The sequence below is a fragment of the Cupressus sempervirens genome, chromosome 1 (assembly GCF_028749045.1).
Source record: "Cupressus sempervirens isolate cs-2001-9-10 chromosome 1, ASM2874904v1, whole genome shotgun sequence".
NCBI lineage: Eukaryota > Viridiplantae > Streptophyta > Pinopsida > Cupressales > Cupressaceae > Cupressus > Cupressus sempervirens.
This window is the reverse complement of record NC_143118.1, coordinates 451758721-451773744: the sequence shown is the minus strand read 5'-3', so window position 1 is coordinate 451773744 and position 15024 is coordinate 451758721. Positions and strand designations below refer to the sequence as shown.

The 15024-nt window shown below is 35.0% G+C and overlaps 1 protein-coding gene across 4 annotated transcripts in view; it reads left to right on the top strand.

Moving 5' to 3' along the window:
* LOC149578256 (ARM repeat superfamily protein) overlaps nt 1-14225 on the top strand; it is a 361318-nt gene extending 347093 nt beyond the window's left edge. For 3 of the 4 annotated variants that reach the window (XM_089827963.1, XM_089827965.1, XM_089827961.1), the window contains 5 exons: nt 10960-11031; nt 11139-11224; nt 11756-11849; nt 11966-12073; nt 13820-14225. In XM_089827963.1, coding sequence (XP_089684089.1) covers nt 10960-11031; nt 11139-11224; nt 11756-11849; nt 11966-12073; nt 13820-13921 — 462 coding nt within the window. In that variant the 3' untranslated portion in view covers nt 13922-14225. The remainder of the gene's footprint in view (nt 1-10959; nt 11032-11138; nt 11225-11755; nt 11850-11965; nt 12074-13819) is intronic. The other variant, XR_016364259.1, reaches the window with a different exon arrangement.
* The last annotated feature ends 799 nt before the right edge of the window (nt 14226-15024 follow it).

The window sequence follows — 15024 nt, the reverse complement described above, 5'->3', positions numbered from 1 at the left end:
TCCACAATCTTCTTGGCGGGCTTCTAAAAGCTACTGTCATCAAAAATCCGATCAACCACCTCAATTGCTGCATTGAGCTTTGAATATGATGAATTTGTCCACTCCTCACATACAAACATACCTTTCAAACTAGCATTTACATTAAGAAAAGATTACAATGTGAGAAAATTTGTTGCAAATCTAGTGATTGTTGGACGAGACAAGTCTTTATTTTTTGTGTGTCACCTCATAAAGTTGAGGACCCAAGCATGATTGTATACGAACTTGCAAATATTCTTGCTTGCTCTACATAGTTTTTTATCCAAGGAATTTTACCTAGATCCTCCAACATGAAGTTAAGGCAATTGGCAACACAAGGGTCCAAAACAAGTGGCGGTGCCTCTCCATAAGAAGTTTACGAGTAGCAACATAATTTGCTGCATTATTTGTCATAGTTTGCACAACATTCTCCTTACCCACCTCCTTCAACACTTCCTCAATTGCCTCACAAAGATACTTAGCATTTTTGGTCTTCCCTAAGGCATTAACTAATTTCAAAATCACCGTGGAACTTGAGAATTTTTTTTAAAAATTAGTACAATCATAATGATCGATCAATTTACTATTAAATTATTAAATTCTAACTTTCTAAGTACGATATTGAATTACCTAATGAGGAGACAAGAAAATTCAGTAGTGTTCTATTTATTTTATCAGTCCAACCATCGGTCATGATGGTGCAACCCTTTGTAACCCATACTTTATGCTGCTCCTCAATTTCAACTTTTACATCAGCAACACGATGAGCCAAAATAGGACCTTTTAGCTCCTCATCACTAGGAACTTTGAACCCCAGACCACAAACAATAACAGCATCTATGGCAAGTTGCCAATAAGGAGACCTAAAAATTAAAATAAATTAAATAAACAATATAAGTATACTTATTATGCAAGCAAGGAAAGACATACAAATAAAAAATTAAAATTATAAGTACCTTGCTGCATTAAATGGAAGGTTGTTGTAGAAGAAGAAATCTCCAAGTTTCAACTCTGCTTGCTCATGCTTCTCCTTATTCCAAGCCATGCTCTCAAGTGATGGTTGTGCACTTGGAGTTGTGCATGGAACAAAGATGGAATCAAATAAGGATCTTTGTGTATGCACCTGAGGCCCAATGCTTGCAGTTTGAGATGCAATAGTAGAAGAAGGTGGAATTGGAGGGTGACCATGTCCATGATAACTTGAGGAGCCCTCTACACTTCTAGTTCCAACAAATTGTGACATAATTTTTTCTAATAGAGCTTGCATATCATGCATAACATCTTGAGGTACCTCTTTGCATTTTTTGATATCACACTTTGGTATATGTGCAAGGTGATATTTCAATTTATTAATGCCTCCTCCATTATATGTTTTCATAAAATGTCAACATGTCACAACTCCTTTTTTATGCCCAAGAATAGCATGTTTCAAAGCCCTATCCCTTGCTACTGCACTAGGGTCAGCATCAAGGTAAGTTTTAAGCATAGTTCTACTACCCTCAGGTTGAGACATGATGTTGTTGCTGCTGCAATATACAATAAATAAATATATAAACATTTTGAATATAAAAAACCCAATTTACAAACACTAGGGCTGCTTACTTTTCAAGTTTTCCATCACCATAAAATAAAACAAATATAAAGAGTCCAAACACATACAAATAAAAAAAAATTCATGAATGTTAAAAAAGTTTACAAAATAACATGAAAAAATGTACTTTACCTCTTCAAATTTGCTCTAAAATTGAAAATGTAACCCAAGTTTGAAGAAGCCTCCTCCAAATGTTTCTTTTAACTCCTCTCAATGCATATATGCAAGCTACAAAGTGGCACAAACAATCAGCAACTAATAGAGGAGAGCCAACTATTTTGCTAATTTATCTTCCAAAACCCCAATAGTCTTTCCTCAACTCTTCTTTCTCTATTCTTTGTGTTTGCAAGAGATAGAATGACCTTTTAAGGTCTAACTTATGCTTTACAATGTTAACATACCCAAAAAAAAAACAAAAACAAAAATTTAAAAATAACTTTTTTGGTCTTGTTTGGATGTTGGCTGCTGGCCAAGTCTACCTAATGGGACTTGGCTAGTCAGTTGTCTCAGCGAGTCCAAGGCAAGAAGCCATTGGCCTCGTTTTGCCTAGCGTGCCTCAGGACTCACCGAGTCTAGCAAGTCATGTAACACTAATTAAAGGTCAATTGATAGTTCACAAATCTTCAAAATATTCAAATTGAAATAACTAGAAAGACATTGCATATACAGTTGTGTTCATGATTCCAATACAAATAGCACATGTTTTAAGTGGTTTTTATTGTTTTGACATCATATTTGACATTTCTGCCCATGGATACTCTCTGTAATGCCCCTTTTTTAGGACATTAGGAAAATACAAGCCAACTCAAAATATTAAAATGACTTGTTAAGAAGTTAATGCAAATAATTTGGAAAGTGTCATTTTTAATATTATAAAGTTAAAAAGATGACAAATGAGGAAGAGGAAAAAGACAAAAGGGTCCCAACTTTGAGTTTTAAAGAAGGAAGCTAGTTTCATTTCATATCATGCTGGGTTTATGAATTTGGATTTCATTTTCTATCTCTTGGAGAGTCTTGGAAAGTCAGTAGGTAAGAGGATGAAAACCCACAAATTTGGGACAGTGGATGGAAACCCATTGTTGGTTGGAAACATCGCACAAGTGTTTCTCGTAATGCTTCAAGTTCATATTCCTAATATCCAGTTTTGCTGTAATTTTTGTAACTACAATTGGACTGGTTATTTTGCTGTAGTATTATTTCTAAAAATTTATTTCTGTTGAAGATTGATTGCAATATCATATATGAGACTTCATTTTATTTAGTTATTTTGTGGGTTTTTTCAGTTAAATCTGAAATGCACTGCATGAAACTTATTGTTTGCATAATTCTAAGATTTTTGTAAGAGATTTGAGGAAAATATCCACTCAAGAATATTACAATAGTATTAGAGTTGTGTATCTTGCTAGTCTATGTAACTCTACTCCAAGATATTATAGTTGTGTCAGAGTTGTGTATTTTGCTAGCCTATGAAGCTCTTCAAGGTTTTTTATATCAGAGATAAAGCTTAGGGGAGAATTTTATTATAAAATTGGGCTAATAGTTTGAGAGGCAGAAGTTATATTTTTTTAAATTAGGCTAATATTGTGAGAGGCGGAAGCTATATTGTTTTACTATTTCCAGTGTTTTATTTATAAAGTTAAGATGCAAAGGTTTTATAAATGTGTTGTCTTTCTTCATTGAGACGCTTCATAGCCCCTTTTGAGTTGAACTAATGCTATTATCTTGGCAAAGGCAGTTGTGGCCCTTTTATTAAAGTTTAGCGAACAATACCAAATGACATTTGATATTATTGTGTTGTGTTGAATTTTATTTGTGCATTACTATTATTAGTCGCAGTGTCTATTCGATTGCGTTTGCTTATAATGGAGATAGTATTCAAAGATTAAAATATATTTCCCGAGTTTTCACATTGTTTGCCTTTTTCGCTCTCCCCAATATTTGGGGATTTATAATGTTCACAAATGATAGTGAATATGATGAGCTTATTTAGTGTCGAGCATTTATTTTTTGTCATCGGGTATTCTCATTGGTCAAATCTTCCTTGCAACATTTATATATTTCTATCATCAAGCTTGGGTATTCACCAAATTTTAGAGAAGGTATTGTCTAGGCAAGCGTTGGTGTATGGTGAAATTACGCTATCATGATTGTTCGTACCTTTTGAGCAATGTTCTTACTGAATTTAGAATATTTTTTGTGGATGGAGGAGTCGTTGTGGAAAGCACTAGTCAATCGTGAGACTCTTATGTTGCGATTGTAGAAAGGTTTAAGTTTCCATTTGTGGAAATTTTCTATGGTGGCTTGTCCATATTGTTGTGATAGAGATTACAAGCCCGGGAATGATGAGAATATTGTGATTGTGAAGGGTTGGAAATTTGAACATTGATATAGTTTGTTGTTATGCCCTCATGCTTTTGTCAAGCTTAATTTCCGTTGGTTCAGGAATCATTTACAGGTTAAGGGCTGCTTCATATCCCTTTCCATTAGTGGTTAGTCAAAAGGAATCATAATTTTGTGTGAGTACAAGATATCTTAGTTGGAGGTCTGAGCTGAAGATAATTAATGGCTCATTCATGCATAACATACAAAGCAAAACTTTGGGCATTTTTTGCTTGGTCAAAGTAAATAAATAAATTCTCTTCCTTTAAGCATTCGTCATTTGAAACGGCAAGAATTTGCAATTTCATTGGTGATTGAAATTTTGGTTCACTATTTTTCCAAGCACCTATCATATCTGATTTGCTGTAGGAGTGGCCGGTAGTTTGACACAGGAGGAATCAGCCTTAGCTGCCAATATTATTGGGAATTACGCAAAGCGAGATTTTTTATACATCAGTTCAAGTATTCAATTTCAGAGATTTTTGACAAAAAAAAAAATTCGTCACAACTTAAATTGGAAAATGGTTTGGCATTTGGTGTGGGTCCCAATTTGAACACCTTTTGTATTCCTATATTGGGAATTATGAACCGATGATAATCTAGGAGATGCTGCTATCGAGACCGACAATATGGCATATGCTTGGTCAAACAAAAATATGTTGCAAGTCCGATTTGAATTTGGAAGATTATATTTCTGAAATTTTTGCTGCTTGTTTGGAATATACTTAGGCTATTATACCTTTTGATATAATTGCTCAATTTATATATACATGGAATGGGCGCAAATTCTCAGTCACTCATTCCTTCTGAGTTGTTGCTTTCAAGAGATCAGCTTAATAACCTCAAACAAGTGATTCTATGTTCATTTATATGCAAACTTATTATACAAGGGACTATTGCATGAGACCATAGTAAACATAGTTTCCTCTCTAAATTTGAACAACAAACTTTACCATACAAGATTCCCTGGTTCCAAGTGTTTGAAGAAATGTTTGTGGATTGGGGGAAATTTCCACATGGATCCATCTATACAAATTATCTGAGTTGCTGATGTGGACTGGTGCGTGGATGCAAGAGGAGGTGTATTGGATGCTGCCAGGAAGCTCCATTGTCTCCTGCGGATGCATGCGGGGTGCTCCAGAGAGCATCCAGAAAGCATCTAAGCACATCCTGTGAGCATCCGACTGTTTCCACCACCCAATCACTTAAGTGACTTAAAAAACATGTGCTCTAAATGATTTTGTTTTTTTTTCCTTTCATTTGCCTCACAACCCTAAAATGGCCCTAAAAGAGGCCATTCATTGCCCATTCTTCCCATTTTGTTTTCAGTTGGGCTCTTTTCTCATTTGGTCTCCATTGTGGAATTTTGAAAGCAAGGTCATTAGTTTTGAAGAGAATCATTCGTAGGGTGTCTATTGAGCTTCCACAAAGGACGAATAAGCATCTAAGGTAAGCATTCTATCCATTTCATGAGTTTGTTTAGTGATTTTTTTTAGTTCATGAATTTTTCAAGTTTTAGAAGAGATTTTTCAAGATATATATATATTTTTTTTTTGGTAAAGAAATGGAGAAGTTTTTAAAAACATTTCTAAGTTAATTTTTTCTATTTTATTATTAGATTCATAGTTTCTATTGTGCAAGAATGGCCACTACTAATAGTCAAAGTTCAGCAACAGGGCAAGAACAGAGGGATAACTTCAATATTGATGTGGCATCTCCATTATGGAGACACACCACAAGATCATCACAAGTTTCTAGAGGTGGGCCATACATTTGGAGATGCAATATATGTTATAGTAAACCATTCAACAGTTCATATGCTTGGGTCAAAGCTCATTTTATGGGCCCTACTGGTAAAGGAATAGCATTGTGCAAGGGAAGTAAAGATGGAAAAAGGTTGAGCGATGCACAGTTAGCCATATTCATAAAAGAAGAAGAGGTTGTTGATCGTTTAGTGAGCAAATAAAAAACAAGTTTGTGCAAACTTTCATCTACAAAGAGCAAAGTGAATGTGCCTACTGATCATGTTGCATCCTCTAAACATCCATTTTTGAAAGTGGGAGAGGAGGAGGATGAAGTAGAAGTTATTACCCACAAAAGAGGTCTGTTGGATCAAGCATTCAAAATGGAGGCAAGAGAGATTGCTAATGAAGCAATTGCATGTTGCCTTTATGCCAATGGTCTTCCTTTCAATTTGGTAAGATCGCCATATTGGAGGGAAATGGTTGCAACCATCCTTAGAGCACCAGCTGATTACATTAGCCCTGGGTATGAAAAGGTGTGTACTACTCTTTTGCAAAAAGAAAAGATTTCTATAGACAAAGCTCTTCAACCAGTTAGGACATCTTGGAAAACTTTTGGCATAACTATTGTATCTGATGGATGGAAAGACACAAGAAATCGACCATTGATAAATGTGATTGCAATGTCCCCCAAAGGGGCTGTGTTTTTGAGGGCTATTGATTGTGAAGGACAAGTTAAGGATTCACAATTCATTATTAGAATTTTCATTGAGGCAATAGAGATGGTGGATAATGAGAATGTGGCTCCAGTGGTCACAAATAATGCCACAAATTGTAGGGTTGCAGGTGCTTTGGTTGAGTCTTGATACGACCATATTTTTTGGACACCATGCACCATACACTCTCTCAACTTGGTCATGCAACAAATTGGCACCCAAATAGATTGGGTGAAGCAAATATACCAAGAGGGAGAGGAGATACAAATATTTGTGACAAACCACCACATGTCACAATCTATATACAGATCATTCTCCAAGTTGGAGTTGTAATTATTTAGTTTCATTAATTTAATTATTTTGAATAAGTTTTATATTCATGTTCAATATCAAATTTCTTGTTTATAACTTCGTTTTATATTTGATGTCATATTGTCAACTTGTTTATAGGTAGCTGAGACTAAATTTGCATCTCACTGTCGTTTTGAAATGACTCCTCAAGGTGAAATCAGCTTTGGGCCAAATGGTTATTTGTAACCAATGGGCTATATGGAAGGCTTCAAATTCAGAGAGAGCCTTGAAGGTCAGGGGTATGATCTTGGATGAGCGTTGGTGGGCTCATGTGCAATTTGTATTGGATTTCACCAAGCCTATCATGACTATGCTACGCTTTGCCGATATAGATGCACCTTGCTTGGGGGATGTGTACGATGCCATGGACACCATGGTAGAAAAGGTAAAGCTTTCCGTACAAGCACATGAGACTAACCCCATAGAATGTGAAGCCTTGTGCAAAAAGGTGGAGGATATCATTCATCATCATTGGGAGAGGATGACTACCCCATTGCACCTCCTTGCATATGCCTTGTCTCCAAGGTACTATAGCTAGGTAATACTTGCTATGCTGGATAGAATTGCACCATATGCAGATGAAGAAGTTAGTACTGGGTGCTACACTGCATTTGCAAAACTCTTCCTAGATGATGAAATACACAAAAAGGTGAGGCAAGAATTTGGCTTATTTTCTTCAGGATCAAAACTTACTCCATATGCAATAAAGGACCAAAATGACATGGGAGCTATCACATGGTGGTACATTTATGGTCAGCCATTCAAGCATCTACAACCTCTTGCAATCAAGATCCTCTCACAAGTAAGTTTTCATTTATTTATTTATTTAGCAATTGTATTCTACACATTGGTGTTTAACATTCTCTAATTTGCTTTTCATTTGCATGTTTAATTTTAAAATTTTAAAATTTTATGAACACTATTCAGGTTGCAAGTTCTTCTACTGAATGGAATTGGAGTACATACTCCTATACCCATTCAATGAAGCGTAACCGGTTGGGCTTAAAGAAAGCTGAGGACTTGGTTATATACATATCAACTTGCATCTTTTGTCACATAAGGAGGATGGATACAAGGAAGGGTCAACCAAGCTTTGGGATATAGCCTCTGAATCTGTAGACTTGGGTGCAACACTTCAGGATCTTACTGTCATGACGGATGATGATGTTGATAACATCATAGCACGTGCATCTAGCACATTGGAACCATGCATGTTCAAATAAATTTGCAAGTGTTGCAGCAGAAGGACATGATGAGAATGTGTATTATTTTGAGAATCCTTATGATTTTGAATGACTGAATGTGATTTATGAATCTTGAGCCCTGACTCTTGATTGATCAACATTGAATCATGAACTATGTTTTGATTTCATAATTCAAATTGCATTGGAATCTTGATGTTTTGATTAATGTTATTTCAATTTGATTATGATAATGATTCAATGAATGGTTTATTTTTGTATATTTGATATTTCTTGTATTTCTTTGCATACATTGTCATAAATTATAGTTGACAACTTTACATAAATATATATATGTATTAATATATATTATATATATTTTTAAATATATATATACTTATGTATGGAAGCACCCAAATGCATCCAAAGTCCACGCATCCACGCATCAGTACCCCACACCTGCATCAGCATCAAAACCGGAATTGGTAACTTAGCAAATTATTCACAAGGAGTGCAAACTCTTCCAGTGTTACACCATACAAGGGTACTTCACGACAGCGGGATGCCAGGGCGAGTTTCTGGGATGTAGGGAAAATGGGCCTCATTTTCGAAACGGTGAGGGACGGCTGCAAGGGGAGGACAAGCCAAAGAGGGGTGTTGTATAGTATACATATAGAACTTGAAATGATAGTTATGAAATGATGTTTCAATAGTTCACTAGAACATACAAATTAAAATACTTGAACATAGCAAAATTGCAACATGAATTAGAACCATTGACATTCAACATAGTAATGTATTACATACCCAATAGTAACATTCAAAAACCAAAATTCAAATAGAAATTCAAGTACACATCCCAGCGACGGCATGGTTGCAGAATGGTAGAGGTCGGGTTGCTTGGGTACTCAAGTACCCGGTGCAAGAACGTCTCGGGGACGGGTACTTCAAGGTTTGGGAGGGGGTGCGAGTCTCCGAGTTACTGTGGATTCTTTTTGTGATGTATTTATTCTTGAAGACTTCAACACTATAGATTTTGAAAGGATCCCAAAACTTGTTCATGAGCTTGCTAAACTTTTCAGAGCAGCACTCAGTAAAGGTAGTTTCAACTTGTTTCTTATGTGCATTTTGGGAAAGGAGGATATAAATATGACATCTACATAGTTGACAATTCATCCTTTGCATTGAGTGATGTTATATACCATAGTAGATTGGATTTGAAGACTACTATTGCTCATTGCACTTCAGTTTTGGATGTTTTCAAAATCTCATGTATAGGCTACAAGGGATTAAAAAAGAAGTCAACAAAATTCTATGATGTGTATTTTGTTTTAGAAGGCACTTAGATTTATGTCGTCGATCTTTATAGGAGTATTAGAAACCATTCTTGGTTGGGTATTAATGCCTTGAATTTCATCATGAAATGGTGGAGCTTTTCAGTTTTGTAGCATCAATGTTCATATCATATGCTCAAGTCATTCCATTCAGTTAGTGTGTGTTAAAGTGATTAGAGTTTTGTATTCATCTACTTAAAAAATATAGGTGTTGTGGCTTCTCTTTTGTACTGTTGAAGATATACAATTTATGTATGATTGTTTGCCTTTGTGTGTGACTCATTTTCTCTAGGTTGCAAGGGTACCTCCCCCCCCCCCCCCCCCCCTTCTGAACCGTGATCTAGTTTGAACCGGTTCCAAGTTCGGGTCCGGTTTCAATTTGGTTCGACCAGGGTCCTCTTTTCACAGGCCTGGTTCAATTTGGTTCAAACCGGGCGAACCACGTCCAAAAAATCGAACCCAGTTCGAACCCACAGCTATAGACTTGATTTTAAGTGTTTTATTTGCAATTTTGTATAATGTTTTGGCGTCCATGTAACCTAAAAAGGTGTTATTAATTGGTTTTGTGCCCTCTCATTGTCATTTGATGTTTCTAAAGAAGTGGGATGTAGATGCAGAGATTGTGGACTTAGATGCTTCCACTGTTGGGCTTACAATTGATAATTTTGATGACTTTGATGCCAATACCATTGTTGATTCTGTTGCTGATCCCATTGGCCTTGGTACAAGTAATAGCAGAGGCAGAGAAGAAGGAGATGAAGAAGAAGAAGAATATGAAGAAGTGGAAGATTGAAGAACTTAGAACTAAAAATTCTGAATTTTAATAGATTTTCATTCCATTAGTTAAACCTTGAATGTGAAACAATGATACTTGAATTTGATATTTTAAATGTTTTGAATCTTTCATCTTTGATGTTGAAGTTGATTGAACTATGTTACTATATGATGTTATGATCTCTATGATATGTTATTGTTTATGGTGTTCTAAAGTTTTTATTGTTTAAATGTGTTTATGCTACTATGCTACAGTCTAATTTTAACTCATGCTTCATTAAAATGTATATATATATAAACGAACCCAAACCCCTTTCCAAAATTTTGTCAAACCAGCGAACCGGTTCTCGAACTTTGAACTTGAACCGAACCCAAACCGGCAACTTAGCATTTTCTTTGTAATCAATTTGATATATCAGAAACTGAGATATTTGATATAAGTAAAAATAGGCTTATTGATTGTTTGTTCTGAAGACTTCAATCATAAGCAAGAAATTTTGATTTTGGTTCGAGAACTAAATAAAGGCATCATTTTTTTTGTGGGCTGGGTTTTTCCACCCTCAAGAGGAGGGTTTTCCCAGGATAGGTCATCTATGTTCTTTGTTGGTTTTGTGTTTTGCATTTCTTTTATTGCAATATATATTTTCTGGTTCAAAAGTTTAACAAATCCATGGGCAATCAATTTCATTTATTCTGGTCATTATTACATTTTGTCTCAAATTTGTGAAGGTGTGTGGGTTTTCGAGCATTATATAATAGTAGAAACTGCAACACCATGTTTTTTGTGTGTTTAAAGCCAAACTAAACTATCTTCCATTGCCTTGGATCAGTCCTTGTTCCACTATTTGAAACAACATGTGGTCTTCTTTTCAGGTCCATTCTAGTCTACCACGCTTGATTTTCCATGTACAGGATGAGGAAACCATAGTTCGTCAAGCATGCAAGGTACATTTCTTGCCAATGTTCAACTCTTTCCCTACATCTTGTAGAAAATAATCAAATCTCTCTAGACTTCACTTATCATTTTGTACTGTATACTCTTTTCTTTACAGAATACATTGCGACAAATATTGCCTTTGTTGGATATAGAGGACTTTATATTATTGATCAACAGCAGAGCTTTTAATTCAGACCACAGGTGAGTAAAACTGTATTTTACTAATATGCTTTTACCTGGATAGAGTAATACAAATTCATGGACCATCGATGCAGGATTGTGTATTTAGATATTATGAAGGATCGATCTTGATACGGGAGCATGTTCATTGAGTCAAATTTTCATTTTGATATTTAGTATTATTAGAAAAGACTTCTAATTTTATTTTAGCCAAATTTTATTCTGAAAATCTACCAATTGTCTCTTGAATAGATAGAGATGAAACAACATATTGAGTAAATATAAATAATAAAGTAAGATGCCATGCCTAGAACCATTTTAGCTTTGATAAAATCTAAGCTTTTCCTGCATGCTACGATGGGGTACTTGTGTGCATACAAACTCTAGCTTGGTATCAACTGCCATGAGCATATTAGATAAATAATTGTTTCATGTTCTTCTGCTATGGAAATATAGGTGGATTATTTTCTTCCTATAGTTTGCATTTAGTTTTTGAGGAGTTACAATTCGAAGTTGATTTTGACTTTGTGCTACTGTTCATATATCTTCAAGGAGTGATTATGAGGACATTGTGAAAGATTTCACCAAGAATCTCTGTGAACATTTTACTCTCAGAACGGATACCTACATGGCATCTGCCATCCAGGTTATTGTTAAATCTGCATTGTGAATAACTTGTCATCTAATTCTAAATTAAAAAAACATCTGGTTCTTCACAAATATTCTCTCCATGTTTAACTTTTGGGGTTTATTATATTGCAGGCATTCGAAACTACCTGGCCTGTTATTCAGGCAAATGCAGCATATTTTGCTGGGTGCATGCTATCTCAACTAAGTGATCGACGCTTATTGCCTCCATATCTCACACAGGTTCATATTCTTTGATTTTAAAATGATTTGGTTACTGTGTGCTGATTTGCAATGTACTGGGAACAACTGCATGGTATGATTCCTTTCAGACATTTTACTTATCTCTACTGGACCCATCAATTATAGTTTATTCCAGAAGAACAATTTTAAGTAGTCTTGATTCATAACGAAATCTGGGATCTTCATGAACACATCCAGACCCAAAAGCAATATCCAACCATGTTAAACATCCCCACCAAGTCCACCACCCAAGGCAACAATGTTGTATTGAAACACTTCACCAAGGTCCTCAAAGAAAAGTCCAGACTCAAAATCAGATTTAAGTCACTTTCGATTTGCCCCCTTCCTTTGGGGGAAAGAAACCAACTAGGGAACATCATGACGTCACCACAGAAGCTAGGTGTATAATGGGAAATGTGCAGACTGGGAAACTCTGTATCTTAAAACGTGTTGTGTTCATGGTTGGAGAGAGCCTGAGATGCCAACCCCCATCACATCATTAAGGAATGCCTAGGATAAATCTTAGCAAAAAATTTAGAAACAAAATCACAATTAACTAGGCTATAAATCACTTTTTCTTGAAAACTCATCTCAATGCTGATGGTCGTTGCCTGATCGATTCCAATGGTTGCATAGGAAGATGAAGTGCCTTGAGTTTGATAATGGTTTTTCCATCACCAAGACTATATTGCCTGATGGGGCTGTGTTCTTCAGAATCTACATATACACACTTAATTGGAAGACACAGAGTTGGCATTTGATATGAGCAGCAAGTTAGTGCTTGCACTCAGCATCAACACTTTGTGTAGAGAGCAAGAAATTTCTGCATAAATCAAGCTATGAGGAGATCAGCATTGGATAACAGTAGGTTAGAGACTTAAAATTGATGGCCATCTTGCAGATGTAACATTAGTAAATCAAGTAGTAAGAAAGAATCCTAGGAGTTGTGATATGATGATTATCTATGGTTTTTTGTAATCATGTCACAAGCTTTGAAAACTTTAAAAAGATTATCCATAATTAGTCTTCTATTTGGATTCTTGTTGCAAAACTGTCTCTGGTCTGTACATGTGTTGTCACCCATTTTGAATAAGTAGCATTATTGTTACAATGATATATTTTGTGATAATCCTGAATATATGTTTTCAGTAACACCTTGTGTTACCTTTCATTGTGTACTTTTAAGGTTCCAATTTCCAATAACATCATATTAGTCTTTTTATTTTATTATGTCCTTTGCATATTTGATGGCCAGTTTTTCGTTGGCAATACTTGATCATTTTAGCGGGTCTAAACATTTTAGGAAGGCCGGGATTAGGTTATTTTTTCTTGAGGCACAATAGAACCTCATTTAAACGTTGAACAAATTTTGAAATTTGTAATTTTATTTAGTGTTCTCTTTTATTTTTTAATAAAAAACTGTAGCTTTCTAGATTATTCTAGGGTAGTGGTTATAGAAGGAATGACCTGTTTTTTATTTTTCCCTTTTGTAAGTGAAGTTTGCAGAATTTACTATATGTTTATGTGCATGTTGTCTCCTATGAACATGACTGGCATGTAGCTAGGATATTTTTCCACTTAATGAAACATTAATAACCCATCATCCTAAAAATGTGGGCTCTCTAGAGGATACTCTTACCATCTGTTATTATTAGACATGACTGGAAATCAGTTTCTTTTCAGTTTTAACATTTAATCTCAATATTTTTTTATTAACTTATGTCTGTTTATTCAAAAAATTATTAGGTGGTTGGTATATTGGTTGTGAAGTCCGCACGGTCTCCTGATGCAGTCGTTCGAGCAACAGCAGCATCTGCTCTGAGTTTGCTTCTGAAAAACATACAATAGTTGAGATGGTTATCTTCCATATTCTTTTCTACAATCCATGTAGTATTAGTATTTTTGGAAATGTACAGCGGATTTGAGGTTAGTGAAAAAATGAAATGATCAATCAGGAATAAGTTTGTATGGGAAGTCCATCAGATTTTGGAACAGAATTTTGAAAATAGTTATAATGCCTTTATTTATTCAATTGTATCTCATATGTTCATATTCCATCTAATTTTGTGAACAACTCTATGAACTGATCTTTTCATTCTTGATTCGTTAAAAGAATAAATGAAAAATTTGGCACTTTGGACTTCCTATCAAATATGAATATTGTGTTGACTCTTAAGTAAAACGTTTTCTATGGGCTGTTTTGGGAATAAAACTTGCACAAGCTAAATTGTCTGTTAGTGAATGATCTATAAAATTGAAGATAAACCTAAGCATTCAACCATCCAAATTTTAAATTTAAAAGTTGATATAAACTAAATATTCACAGATAAAAAATTATCCTCTTATTATTTTATTTTGAAGGGTAATTAAATTTTACTAATCATCAAACAATAAATAGTGAGGTATACAGCGGTTAACAACTCAGGATAAAACTCTGAGAAGCCTACGCATTGGACATAACATGGGGATTTTTTTTTAGATAAGTCATTGTAACTTGGATGTATTGGGGGAGTACTATCATTCCCCACTTATATAATTGTTATTTTATTACTTGATAGGTAATTACCCGTTGTTTATTTTAGGTGCTTTATAATTTATACTTTGTCTTCTCGTGCATATGAATGTTGAACAACAGTTGTATAGTTTTGGATGGTTCACCTAAGGAGTTCATTGAATGTTTCTCCTGATTTTTATGGTTTACTTTTGGTGGCATACATTTATGTTGATTTTAGGAGATGACAACGGGATTATTCCCTTGGATTGAGAATGTATCTTGTTTGATCTTCATTGGTTTGATAGGCTTACAGCCATGTTGATCATATGATATGTGTTTAATATGTAGGATTGAATGGGTTGATGTTTTGTATGCTATGCTCTGGTATTTTTTCAAGGGATCATACTTATCATAGTTTAGCATTTATAGGTGTATGTAAAAGGACATCTTGCAAGTT